The 14480-nt window shown below is 43.0% G+C and overlaps 1 protein-coding gene across 1 annotated transcript; it reads right to left on the bottom strand.

The window, feature by feature from the left end:
* Positions 1-753: 753 nt before the first annotated feature.
* On the bottom strand, positions 754-2215 carry LOC131247201 (uncharacterized). Its single transcript, XM_058247623.1, has one exon. It carries the CDS (start codon positions 2099-2101, stop codon positions 1325-1327), a length of 777 nt encoding a protein of 258 aa, XP_058103606.1. The 5' UTR covers positions 2102-2215; the 3' UTR covers positions 754-1324.
* Positions 2216-14480: the final 12265 nt, after the last annotated feature.

Raw genomic sequence — 14480 nt, 5'->3', positions numbered from 1 at the left:
TCCGCTTCCCATTTTCTACACTCCTGCTCTAGTATGAGCTCGCAAAAATAGAATAGCAGCATCGATGAACCACATACATCAAGGTGGGCCTACAGAGATTTGACACTATCTGGCTGGTGTTGGGGTAACCAGCCAAGCCGCGCTCAGCAGTCAGGCCAAAACCATGGGCGCGGATTGCGTACTGACAGTCGTCAGTAGCCGGGTGGCTAATGACAATGCTCTGTGAGCCCTGCATGGTGTATGTGTGTTTTATCCAAGCCATTCATCTATTTTTTCAGATCATTATAAAACATAATAAGAAAAACGGGAATATTAAAATGTCCAGTGGACCACACCACAAGAAAACAGTGTATATTGAATGCCCACTATTAAAACCTTCGTAGGGCTCACTGTAATATTTATTTTTCATCCGACCTGTTAATTATCAAGTCGCCCACACCAGAGTAGAGTGAAAATACAAATATAAGCTTAATATAAAACTTTTGTAGCCCTTAAGAAGTTTTTAATGGTGAGTGTTCAATCACCCCTCTTTTGGTTTTTCCTATTGTGTGGTCCACATGAGATTTGTATCTGCCTCATTTTTTGTCTTATGCAATGAAATAGTCTGAAAATATATATGGATAGCGTAGGTAAGAGTCTCACACACACACACACACACACACACACATATATATATATATATATATATATCACGATGGACCCACATAGCACTGTTATATATATATCACGATGGAACCACGTAGCACTGTCAGTACGCAATCCGCGTCCCTTTCATTTTCCATAGAGAATAATGGGCTTTTACAGTAGTGCTCATACGACAGGCGCACGTGGCCATCTTTCTTTTTGAGACGTCAGTGAGTGCTGCAAGAACCACGTCCTTCGTGGACATACAAAGAAACCCACCCAGCCGTCGGATCAAATATTAACAGGTAACCAACAGTCAGATTCACCGCATTATTTCTCTATATAAAAATTAAAAACTTATTTTTTTCAGAATCGGAAAAACCTTTCTTTACAAGAAAGGAACAGCCCACCAAGTTCGTTTTGCCTACGTGCCGCTGCCGCCACATGTTGAGTGGTCAAATGATCAGAACCGTCCATATTGTGGTCATCGCCATCTGCAGCTGAATTTAGAACAATGGAAAGAAAATTTTCAATGGCTGTCATTCAACTCTACGAATGGAAGGCTAGGATGATGGGAAATGTCTTATTCATGGTAATAGCGACAATATGGACGGTTGAAATCATAGGTCAGCGGCACACGCTAGATCCGGAGTCGCGGCAGGCTCTTATTATCGTCATCGTCGTAATCAAGGCCGTTCAGTTATGCGAGATAGAAGAGCCCGTCCGTCATTAGAAGGATGTAATGCAAGATCCGCAGCGACACGTGGCGAAAATCCAAAGGAGGCAACCTCACCTCTCTCACCCTACGACAGTCCCCACGAGAAGGGGACTTACCAACGTTCCCAAGTCCCTTAGACCACCGAACTCTCAGTCGATCTGGATCCATCTTCCGGAACACAAACAAATCCCCACCGTCGATTTTAGTCTTGAAGAGAGTCCAGCCGTTCCCCGCGAGTATACGGAAGAAGGCTTCCATGTCGTCGACTCTCTCTCCGTTGAGGCGGGAAAAGAGGGAGAGAGGATGAGGAGGAGAAGATGAACGGTTGTGATGATTCGTCGCGGTGGGATCGCAAGAAACGAGCTTGAAAAGGCCTTTGGAGATACGGGTGAAGCGACGGAGGTGGGAGATGGAAGCAGAGGAGAGAGATGGGAATGGGAGAGGGATGATGGTGATGGGAGATGATGATGATGATGGCCATGAGAAGAGGATGTTGGTGAGGGAAGCGTTTGGGGTGAAGTCCATGCCCATGTCTCTAGCTATGGTGGCTAGCTTGTATGTGTCATGGATGATTTCATGGGTGGGTATGAAGAAGAGACATGCCCTATGATGATGATGGTCATGACCATGATCATCATCATCAACATCATGGGTATGATGATGATGATGATGATGATGATGGGCAATTCGATTTAGAAGGAGAGGATCGTTGATGTTTTCTCCCAAGACGAGAGAACGCACCAGCATTACAGAAAGCATATCTCTCTCCGTTTCTCTTTCTCTCTGTCTGCCCGAGGGTGAAGATGAAACGAGAAAAGGTGGGACCGTCTTTCGCTTCCTTTCTTGAGTTGAGAGACCAACAGAGAAATTCGAATTTCAATCGTCCGTCGATCTTGTAAGTACACTCACTCACACGTGGAAAGAGACTCAAGTGCGTAATATCAGAGAAGCTCATTTGGCAATTCGCATTTTGTAGATTTCACGTGTCGGAAATTCGTACTTATCTTATATTGACACATATGTACGGACGCACATTACCACTGGGAAGCTAGGTGGGCTCCACTGTGATGTTTGTGAGAAATCCACCCCGTCCATCTGTTTTTCCAGATCAATCAAGGATTCGATACGAAAAATGAGTTGGATCCAAGACTCAAGGAAGCCATAGGAGAGTAAAAAGTGTTCCTACCGTTGAAACCTTCCTGGGGTCCACCTTGAGGTTTATATGCCATCCAAACCGTTTATAAGGTCATTACCACTGGGATGAACTGAAATCAGTTCAAAATTTTAGCCTGATACGAAAATTCTGTGGCTAGAATGTTTCAACGGTGGTCGTTCAATCCGCATCCCGTGCTTACATTGAAATCGAATCACCATTAGTTTTTCTTAGGGGGCGTTTGGCGCATGGTATTAAATGGGATTAGGTGGGATGGAATTGCATTCGATCCCGTGCCAATTCCACTCAATGTTTGGTAAGAATGGAAAAGCTTGGAATTTGATTAGATGGAATTGCACCGGGTCAATGCCAATTCCACTCAATGTTAGCAAGTTGTGTAGGTCTCACCATGATGTGTGGGCTATATCCACACCGTCCACTCATTTTTTGAGATTCTTTTAGAACATGGGCCAAAAAATCAGGTAGATCTAAAGCTCAAGTGGACCCCACTATAGAAAGCGGTGGGGATTGAATACCTACCGCTGAAAACTTCTTTCGGGCGACATAAGTTTTGGATCTGCCTCATTTGGATTGAATACCTACCGCTGAAAACTTCTTTCGGGCGACATAAGTTTTGGATCTGCCTCATTTTTAGGCTCATGCCATAAAATGAGGTTATAAAACAAATGAACAATTTGGATATAACATGTGTTATTCTCAATAGTTTCAAATGATGGTTGGTATATCCATTCAATGTAGCACCTCATTACAAACATAGCATAGAATTAAGCTTATCCCGTGGTATTAGCGGACAATCCCTGACATGTGTAATAATTATGTTTTTTGAATCCTATCCCACCTAATCCTTTCCAATGCCATGCGCCAACCACCCCCTTAGGGCCTGTTTAGACAGGCGGCCTGGATGGGATTGGGTTGTATTAGGGTGGATTGCATGGCTACCGAGGTGGTGTCAGTGGATTACAACAAATCCCACTGGATTGCTATATCCAGCGGCCAAGCTATGGCGTGTTTGGACGGGTGGACGACTTTGGGGATGCAAAGTTCATTTCCGTTTGGCCAGGCACATCTACCACCGTCTTCTCAGCTTAGATCAGACTCACAGATAAATCCAACCTCAAAAGCATAGAGATAGAAAAGTAAGAAGCCGATCCTCCGTTTTTTCCTATCCCCTTCTGGTCTCCTTGGGTGACATCGGATCTACGTCCTTTGGTCATTGGATGACCCAGATTTTCAAGGATCATTGCGTGGGAGCAGGGGAGGTCCCTGATCTCATCATCTCCTTGTTCGGCTTTGTGCAGTGCCCATTTCGTTCGGGAAGACAGATCAACTTTCGTTCTTTCCTTGCTGGAAATAACAACATCCTTGGATCATGCGTGGAGGCTGTGACTGATGAACGGTTTGGATCGCTCACCTGATATAAGATGGTGGTCCACAACGCCTCCCAAAACAGATGTGGACCGTCTGCTGCGAGCGAAAAGAAAGGAGAGAGAACTCTGCCAGTGGATATAAGGAGGAGGAGTGGATTTGGGAATCCGTCATCTAATCCGGCGAAATCCATCGATCTTTCCAATCCAGTGTAATACCTCGCCGCCCAAACAAGCTGGTGTAGAGACCACGGTGGATTTGGCAATCTAATCCCGCCAAATCCATCTTAATACCACTGAATCTGCCCGTCCAAACACCCCCTTAGCCATTCATTTGTTTAATACAGGTTTTTTCCACTTATATCACGTCATGAGTACTAAAGATTGTCTGATGAACGGCTGTGATATCACGCATGTGTTATTTGTTTCACGTGGGGGCCAATGCAATTAGCATTGTGAACTCTCTTCGGATTGCCTGCCTTGAAGCTGAGGAACACTAACGGGACTCGTACGTGTAAAGATTTCTGACTAATATACACATAAATTAATATCGGTATAAGAGAAACTTATAATTATATTTTTGTATTATTTTTCTATAAAATTACACTTGTTAATATATGATTGAGATTTTGAATCGCCTTAAGCGAAATTATAATTAATTAGTTATAATTTTAGAATTCAGGTATTTTGTACTTATTATTGCTTTCCAACTTAACGTAGTAGGCTAAAATTTATTAAAAATTTCTTAGAGTCCAGTTTTAGGCTGTTAGTTCAATGTCAGGCCTAAATAATATCATATTTGATGTCATACAGATACAACAGATTCCCTAAGTTCATATAAATATTTCTTTTCATCGTAAAAGCAAAGAATCCTATATTTGGATCTCTAATTCAATCTTTATCATAGGCTCTCAAATTGATTCCAACTTAGGCTTAATCTGACCATTAGTGTAACATATATCAAAGGTCCTCATAAGAATCTAAATCCTAAGCTCTGATACCAATCTATTATGCCATGAAATTCGGAACCCGAGTTGGCTAGGCCCGAACCCGAATTTCAGGACTATGAGTTGACTTTAAACAAAATATACACCACAACCCACATTATTTTCATGATTTTTATGGCAATCACAATAACTAAAAAGGGTCAAAGTAATTATCATTAAATAACATCCAAAAATCAATCATTGAATATTTAATTACATTGATATTAAAAAATAATTAATAACAATATCAATTGAACTTTAATTAATTTCTAAATAAATAAGGTAAAAAGTCTTCAATTTTGCCCAACTGATTCTTCATATACAAACTTTGCAAAATAATCTATACGGGTGTGAGCGTAACGGCTCGTAGGGTAACATCCTTTCCAAAATTGAAAATTCTACGTTAACACTAATACAACTTAATAAAATAAATATGATCAATTACGATTATTGAATCGGCATTTTAGATTACAACAATAACAATTTGTTTTTCATAATAACTAAATAAGATGATATAGTCATTTAAACTCCTTGTGGTTCAATCCAGAGCAGAGCACCCATGTGTGTTAATCCTTTTAGGGAATTACTCTCGGCAGAGCACCAGTGTCGATCCTTTTAGGGAATGACCCTCGACAGTGCACCTGGTGAATAAACTTTTAGAGTAAGTTCTCAGGGCAGAGCACCCGTGCCGATCCTTTCGAGAATGACCCTGGGTAGAGCACCCGTACTGTGTCGATCCTTTTAAAAATGACCCTGAGTAGAGCACCCATAAAAATACAACGATCCTTTTAGGGCAGAGCACCCATAAACAAATAACATGGTGATCCTTTTGGGGCAGAGCACCCATAAATTGAAATATATTCTTCATCATGTAATAATAAGAAAATAATTATAATTTAAGCATGTCACGACAATGAAATGAAGTCAATTAATAACTCAAATAAATTATCTCTACAATATGCAACCAAGAAATCAAATAAAATAATATGCAATTCATGATAATGATCAAATAAATTTAATACATAATAAACAATCAAATCAATATATATGTTAACCTAAAACTTTCAACAGGGAAGATCACCTACATGATTTAGTGTGACAGATTCCATGTATGGTTGGATTAGGGGAGAAGATCTAAGATCGATACAAAAGCGGTCCATTCGGTCCAATTAGATCAAGTTCAACTCAATTGAACATAACGCCACTTGGTGAGCGTTTTTACATGAAATGTTAGAGATCTCTACAGGAAAACACACATACTAATTATACTTCTATTATCCTAAAATTTTTATATTCTAGACTTGAATCCAACTACATCAACACATCGACTCGCTGAGTCAACTTGGTGAGTCAACTCAATGAGTCAAACCTTATGAACTACAACTATGATTTGATTCCTAAATAGGAAACTTGGGAGGGAAGCTTACTTGATAAATGGCGTATATGGGGTTGGATTTCAACCTCGGAATTGGTACAAATAGATAATACAGACACTAGAGAACTTACGGTGCAACTTTGATCAACATGAGGATGGTAAGCTTTAATGGTGATTTTCTGTTTTCGGCATATTTTAATGTAGCAATCTTTCTGGATGACATGGATTCATCCTATAAAACTTTTAAATGGTTGAAACAAGCTATATACTCATTTTGTTGGTGGTTACATTATAAGACCCGTATCCTAGCCCGTACCATTCCGTAGGCTTCCGCGGTCCTCTCGGTCGAATTCCGGCGACCCGCGATCTGTTATCGACGTTTGCACGCGATCCTGAGCCGTGTCCCATATATCAGAGTCGTCTTAACTCGAAACTTGTACCCTAGCAACCGCGTCATCGCCGCGTCTCGTGCGTTAATGCGACGCTTAGATCATAAGTTGTGGCCCGCGCATTGTAATGACTATAAACTGCATATTGCAGGACCTACCTATTACAATGACACAATTTTCTAAGTCATCATGAGGTGATTTGCTAGGTAATCATTTTTTCTCCTTTTTCCAAAAGTCAACACCCTCCCTTACCAAGCAATTAATGATGGCTTACATCATTAATTCAAGCCATGATCTTTTCTTCTCTCTCTCCTATCTCTCTCTCTCCCTCCCTCCCTCTTTCCTTTTTATTCTCCATTTCAAGGGCCATGGACGTCCAACCCATCCCAAAAATCCATCCCTCTCCCACCTTAGATCCCCACCAATCCAACCTCTTGATCGTCATCTTCACCATTGAAAGAGCTTCATAGAAGAATTGGAGTATATGGGAAGAAGAAAAAGAGTAAAGTGGGTGCCTCTATTCCTCTCTCTCTCTCTCTCTCTCTCTCTCTCTCTCTCTTTCACTTTTATTGTGTGTGACGATGTGCCGGTGTGGCACACCCGGATGTACCCCACTTGATGTATGTTTTATCCACACCATTCGTGCATTTGGTGGCCCACCTAAGCAAGGCCCACTTGTGCCCAAATCGTCCAGCGTCAAGGGACGCTGGACGTGTAGTGAAAACAAAAATATCAGTTTGATTCTAAAAGTTATGGTGGGCTATTCATGTAGGCCCCACCTTGATGCATGGATTTAATCCACGCCGTCCATCCTATTTCTTAGCTCATTTTAGGCGTTAAGCCGAAAAATGAAGCACATCCGATTTTCTGGCGGGCCATAGTATCGAAAACAGTAGTTTTTACTGTTGAAATCCACCTTGATATTTCTACCCGCCAAAACACATTGCATATTGGGCTTGTTTGGTCCGTCTCGAGTCCTGGAATCCAGTGGTTGGGTTGGATTCACCTGATGTGGGCCCCGCCTAGGAAAAAACACACACAAATCCAAAATAAAAATAATAATAACAAATCCAGAGGACCCGCAACAGCGTCCTGCTGCGCTGGGATGGTCGGCCAGGGACCGTAGGTCCCCAAACGTAGGCCCCACCATGATGTGTGTGGACATCAATACCGTGCATTTGTTAGCCCCTTTAGGGTAGTGGACCCCCTCCAAAAATTAGCCGTATGTGATGCTCAGGTAGCCCACATCATACGGGACAGTGTGATTAAACGTCTACCATTGGAACCCTTTCTGAGTCACAGAAGTTTTGGATCATTATGAAATTTATTTTTCCTCTGTACTCAGGTCCCTGTATGACCTTATTAACAGATTGGATGGAAGATAAACATTATGGTGGGCCCCATGAGGGACCCACCTTGATCCATGTGCCATGCCAAGAGCCCCACCATCCAGAGAAATCTGGACGGTGCTAAGGGACCACCGTGATGTATTTGTTCACACCGTTCGTCTGGACGGTGTGCTGTGGGCCATTATGATGTATGTTGTGTATTCATGCCGTCCATCTGTTGATAGAGTGGGCCCACCCCACACGTGTGACGCATGTGGGTAGGTGAGACCCACCTTGATTTATGCATTGTATATCCAAGTCGTTTGTCCCTCGACGATGTACCGTGGAGTACACGCTGACGTATGTGATTTCAGCCATGCCATTCACCCTGCTTGCTGGACAAGTATGGTGGTATGGTCCACCATGATGTATTTGTTCTATCTCCACTCCATCCTTGTCCAGGACCGTGAACCCCACAGTGATGTATGTGCTACACACACTGTCCGTCAATGAGGACCCCACCTTGGTGTACGTGCCTTACACCTAAACCGTCCATTCAACCAAGCTTCTGGATAGTAGCTTTGTATATTTTTTAAAAAAGAAAATATAATAATAATAATAAATATATGTATATAAAATAATATATTATATATTATATAGGTATGTGGTGGGCCCCATGTGAGACCCACTTGCTGGACAGACTGGTTGGGATCCCCACACCAGCTATGTAGCTGTGTAATGATGTCACCAAATTTCGTGGGATGCACCTTAATAGTATGTGTTTCATCTACACCGTCCATCTGAACAGTGTCGTGTACTGCCCCACCATGATGCAGTGTTGGACCTGCACCGTCTGTACAATGGCCCACCTTAATGCTTGTGTCTATCAGGCCGGCCATCTGTTGAAAACCCGCCGCGATGTATGTTTTGTATTCTATGCCATCCAGTCCGCTGGGCATGCGGCCCACTCGATATATGTGTTGTATATCCAAGTTGTTCATCTGGTGGGCCCATTTGGAGGTGTAAGCTCACCTGCTATATGTGTAGGGCCACCATGATGTATGGGTTACATCCAAACCGTCCATCCAGTGGCAAGCTAGCCTTAAGGCTTGAGGCAAATGAGGCAAATCTACCTATCAAGTGGACCACATAGTAAAAAGCAGTGGGGATTGAGTGTCTGCCGTTGAAACCTTTTGTTGTCACAGAAGTTTTGGATCATTAGGAAATTGTTTTTCCTCTTAATTCAAGTTTGTGTGACCTTACGATCAGATTGGATAGAAAATAAATGTTATGGTGGGCCTTGAGAATTTTAATGGTGGAAATCATCGTCACCACTATTATTTGGAGTGCGGTCCAGTTGATCTTTTGATATGATTCACTTTTTATAATACCCTATATTGATCTCTAAAAATAGATGAATTGTATTCGGCCCATTTGAATTGGCCTATTCAACTCGGCCCATTCGACTTGGCCCATTGATTCGACCCATTTTGTAAGGCCCGATGTGAGTACTTGGGGCCCATTTGATAAGGCCCAATGGGATAAATGAGGCCCGTTGTTGAGGCCCACCTTCATGTGTACAAGGCCGTTGTTGAAACCCACCTTGATGTATGTGTTGGTGGTCCACGTATACGTGGACCCCACCTTTGATGTATGTATTATATCCCACGTGATCCACCTATTTTATATCCACACCGTCCATCAGCAAAGGATGGTGGGACTCCACTTGACGTATGTGTTCTATTCGTACCGTCCAACAGGCCACCCCACATGTGTGACACGTGTGGGCAGGTGGGACCCACCTTGATTATGTAATATATTCCACACTGTCCGTCTACCATGGAGCATACCTTGACGTTATGTATTTTCAACCACGCTGTCCATTCCGTTTGCTAGACAGGTGCGGCCCACCATGATGTATGCGTAATATTCTCACCGCCCATTTGATGGTGGGACCCACTTTGAGGTACTTCACAGCCACGCCGTCCATCCATTTTGGCTGCCACGCGAGGCCCAGATGATGTGTATGGAGCCCATTTAGAATGTGTAGGGCCCACCCCGATATGATAAGGCCCTTGTATAAGGTCCATTGTGATGTATTTATGGCCTTTGAATCAAGCCCATGTGATGTATTTATGACTCATTGATGCGGCCCACTTAATGTATATTTAAGGCCCATATGTGAAGCCCATATGTGGTGTATATTAGGCCCAAGTGGTGAGGCCCAATGTGATGTATGAGGCCCATTGGTGCAGCCCGTTGATGCGGCCCCCTTGGCGCATATGAGGCCCATATGATGAGGCCCGACTTGAAGAACACGAGGCCCTTATGATGTGTATTAGGCCCTTATCGTGCTGCCATTGGGAAGTGTATTAGGCCCATGACACGTAGCCCATTTAATGTATTCGAGACCCAGATACGTGGCCCATTTGATGCATATGAGACCCATGTGTAGGGCCCACATCCTGTATTTGAGGCCCATGAGCAGGGCCCACCTGTTGCGTATATGAGGTCCATTGGTGCGGCCCATTGATGCGGCTCGCTTGTTGTATTTGAGGCCCATGGGTTGTGGCCCGTGTAATGTATTTGAGGCCCATGTGTAGGGTCCACCTGTTGTGTATGTAACTCTTATATGAGGCCCATTGTGATGTATAATAGGCCTTTGTGTGAAGCCATGGGACCACTTTATGTTTGGCTCTATGTGAGTCATTCCTTGGAGGCAATGTTGGTTAAATGTCCACATTGTCGAGGTCGATTGTCAATGCCGGTTATTGATACCGATTATGAGTATGCGACTGTATAGCATCATGATACATGCTCATACGCATCATCTGCATGTTTATTGTGAGATGTGATTGACCCTTGCATATGTCATAGTATAGATGGTTTATAAGACTCCCTGATAGGTAGAGTTATCCCACATGAGCGTACGGTATGCACAGGATTGATGCATGATTGGACTACATGACTCATGCATCTTGCATTGTGTGATTGTGATTATTGTACACCCTAGTGACATCAAGGCTGTAACCTCCACAGGCATGTCGTAGATGGCCAGATGAGACACCGAAAATGTTTGGTTCGAGCTTTTGGGTACTTTGGATGTCCGTGGTGAAAGTCCCTAAACCTCCGAGGTCAGGAGATCCACCAACGTCGAGACCGAGTGGATACATGAGCGCCCGAGTGCCGAATACCCTTCCACTGTGTCGTGGTCAGTTGGGAGGGGGTGTGGCCTTACCCGTCCGAGCGTAGGGGGTATAGCTAGGCTGAGTTTGACCAGCTTGTGAATGGGTCCGCTATCAACGTGCCGGGTAGATATTGGCTGATTACTGGTCAGACGGATAGTGAGGTCTCTTCCACTTACATGGTCGCGCGTCAGTGGGCGGCGATTTACATGTAGAGTATACTAGACCCTGATGATGATTCCAAAGATGAATTGTACTGATATGTGGACTTATTGAGCAGAAGTTGCATACTCATCCATTCATTCATTCACTATCCACTCGGGCTGGTGGTGCGCAACTATTTGTTATGTATACCTTCGCAATGGTCAGGATTTCTGTTGGGGTGCGCGACTAATCTGAGATCAGGAGTTTACCACATTAAGTCTAACTCTCCAAATTTAGGTATGGGACTGGTTTGGATGAAAGTTTCTTATGATGGATCTCATAGCTTGCGATACTACGTACTATCATCCCGACTTCACACTGCAGCATGGTCATTCCATCCGCACCGCATATTGTATTACATCCGCGACATATGGCATTTTGGGTTACTGTGTTTCTGCATTTATTTATGTCTAAATACGGCTGACAGTATTCGTGAACTCATCAGGAATTGTATATTGCATTCCATCCTTGACATCTGATATTTAGCTCTTTATGACTCCTCATTTGCATAGCTGATCTGTATTGCATACTCTGATATTAAGTGACTCATGGACTTGTCAGTATTTCTGCTTTACTTTGATATCCTATGATTCATGATCTTAATAGTATTTCTGATTTTATATGATTATGGTATTGTGTTAAATTCTCGACACTTACTTTGTGCATACACTTACACCACCCTCTAAGCTTTCTATAAGCTTATGCACGATAAATGATTGCAGGTGATGTTAGGTTGCAGCAGCGTGGAGCTTGGAGCATGTAGCTGACTTCTGGAGATTTGATCTTGACATATGTATTTCCCTTTCAGCGTTGTAATCAAATATTTATATTAGTGGATATATGATGATGATGTTGCTAATGTAAATTGGGTAAACTTGTGGTTATGCTTCTGATAAGATAGATTGATGTTAAAAACCCTCCTTGTAGGATCCCAGGATCAGAACCTGGCATATGGGTGCTGGGAGCTGAGAATGGAGTACTACGGAGGCTATCGGCACCGGATTCGGTGATTGATATTCCTGTGAATCCGATTTTCAGGTTTGGGGCGTGACATACATGGTTAAAGAGTTCTCAATTTTCTTATGTTAAAGAAGCAGAGAGAACATGAGAAATGGTATTTTCTGATTGCTATAAACGAGAGAAATCACTAGAAATTAAAGGTCCATTGAATGAAGTTGGTTGAGGAAGATACAATAGCTAAGATTTATGAGATGAGTTATACACAAATTGCAGTGTTGTGTAAGAAGTGCAAACTTTTTCAACCCTGAAAGATGTTGTAACCGCGAGGAGTTGCGAACCGGATCTGAGATGGAAGTTTAGGTGGGGTTTGCCATGAAGTCTGATGGGAATCAAAGCTGATCACGAGGTTTGTAATACCCCCATACAATGTGAGCTTAGAAGTAAGGCAAATCTCTTGATCAGGTGGGCCGCACCAAAGGTTTTGGAGCAAAGGACTAGAACAGACAAGGTTTTATGGGATTTTGATTTCGATGGACGGTCCAGATTTAGAAGGTGGGCCCCATATGACGGATGGTGCTAGCTTCAGATGGGTAGGGGGTCTCACTTAAAATATTGTTTTTTTTTCAATTACACGGTGGGCCCCACAGTGATGACGTAATCAATCCACTTCGCTCATCAGTTTCATTCAAACATGTTAGGGCCACAAAATGAGATAGATCTGAAGCTCTAGTGGGCCACACCATAGGAAATGGTACCATTTAGTTCCCACCGTTTACAAAAAAACGGGTTGTTACAGTTGGTGTATACCTTCTCCACTTCCGTGAGGAATATGCTACCGGTGGGCCACTATGCAAAATTGGCAACTATCATGGATAGCTCGAAATCAGTGAGCCGTGAACAGAAACTGATCAATGGTTAGAATTTGTGCACGTATGCGTGGTCCACCTGATGATTGTATTTAACTAATTTTTTAGCCCAAGATCAACATAGTATGGATTGCATGACCTGTGGCTCTGATATTACACAGCTGTGACTGGTTCCTACGTGTGAGGCAAGTTCACTTTCAAAGTGCACTCATCTACGGTCTACTACTGGTTGGGTGGAAATGGACGGCTTACAAAACGTGGGTCCAATTTACTGACCTGCTATGTAGTAAAGGGTATTATCCCACCACTTATTTCAGTACTTTTGAGTTTGAACAAGAATATCTAAGCAGTGTGGCCCACTTGATGGAAATCTCAGTTCATTCACACGTGCGTGGATGCAAACCGAGATTTATGTCAGGTGGGCCACACTATATTCGTATCTTCTATCCTAAAAATCTCGAAGTTTCACTATATAGGTGAGAAGATGTACAAAAGAAACGGATAGCCGGAAATTTTAGCTTATAGTCAGTTTGTTTGTATACTGTCGCCTACAGTGTAAATCGTTTCACTGTCAGGCTTAGCAGGAACTCAAGCTCAGCCCAGTATCAACTCAAGTCCAGGCCCAACCCAAATTGCTAGCTAGAACTAGAAGCTTAGAACAGAAACTTAGCCAAGCCCAGCTCATAGCCCTCTAGCCTCAAGCCCATAACCAGCCCATGCAAGATGGGCTTGGGCTAGGCTACCTCATTCTGGGCGAGACTTAGCAGGAACCCAGATCCAGATACGTGGGTTGGTCCATGACCGGAGGGCCCACCTTGATGTATGCATTGTATCTATGCCGTCTATCCATCTTGCCAGCTCAATTTAGGGGATGGGCTTAAAAATGAAGTAGATCCAAATCTCTCAGGTGAACCACACCGGGTCAGGTCATTGAATGCTCACCATTAAAAACTTCCTAGGGTACACCGTAATATTTATTTGTCATCCAACCTATTGATAAGGCTACACATACATGGATGAAAGGAAACCACAAATATCGGTGTGAACAAAAACTTTTGTGGCCCACAAAAAGTTTTATAGTCAATGACCACTGTTTCTTGTGGTGTGGTCCACTTAAGTTTTGAATCCGCTTCATTTTTTGGCTCATTTCCTAAAATGAGCTGGAAAATGGATAGACAGAGTGGATATACATCAAGGTGGGCCCCATCTACAGGGTCCCACTCACATCCCTGATTCGGGGTCGCAGCTAAGTCATGTAACCTTCTTCTTGTTGGCATATGTGACTGCACCAAAAACCAAGTGTGACA

This window comes from Magnolia sinica, chromosome 5 (genome assembly GCF_029962835.1).
Source record: "Magnolia sinica isolate HGM2019 chromosome 5, MsV1, whole genome shotgun sequence".
Lineage (NCBI taxonomy): Eukaryota > Viridiplantae > Streptophyta > Magnoliopsida > Magnoliales > Magnoliaceae > Magnolia > Magnolia sinica.
The sequence above is the reverse complement of the archived record's forward strand: the minus strand, read 5'-3'. Positions and strand labels throughout refer to the sequence as shown.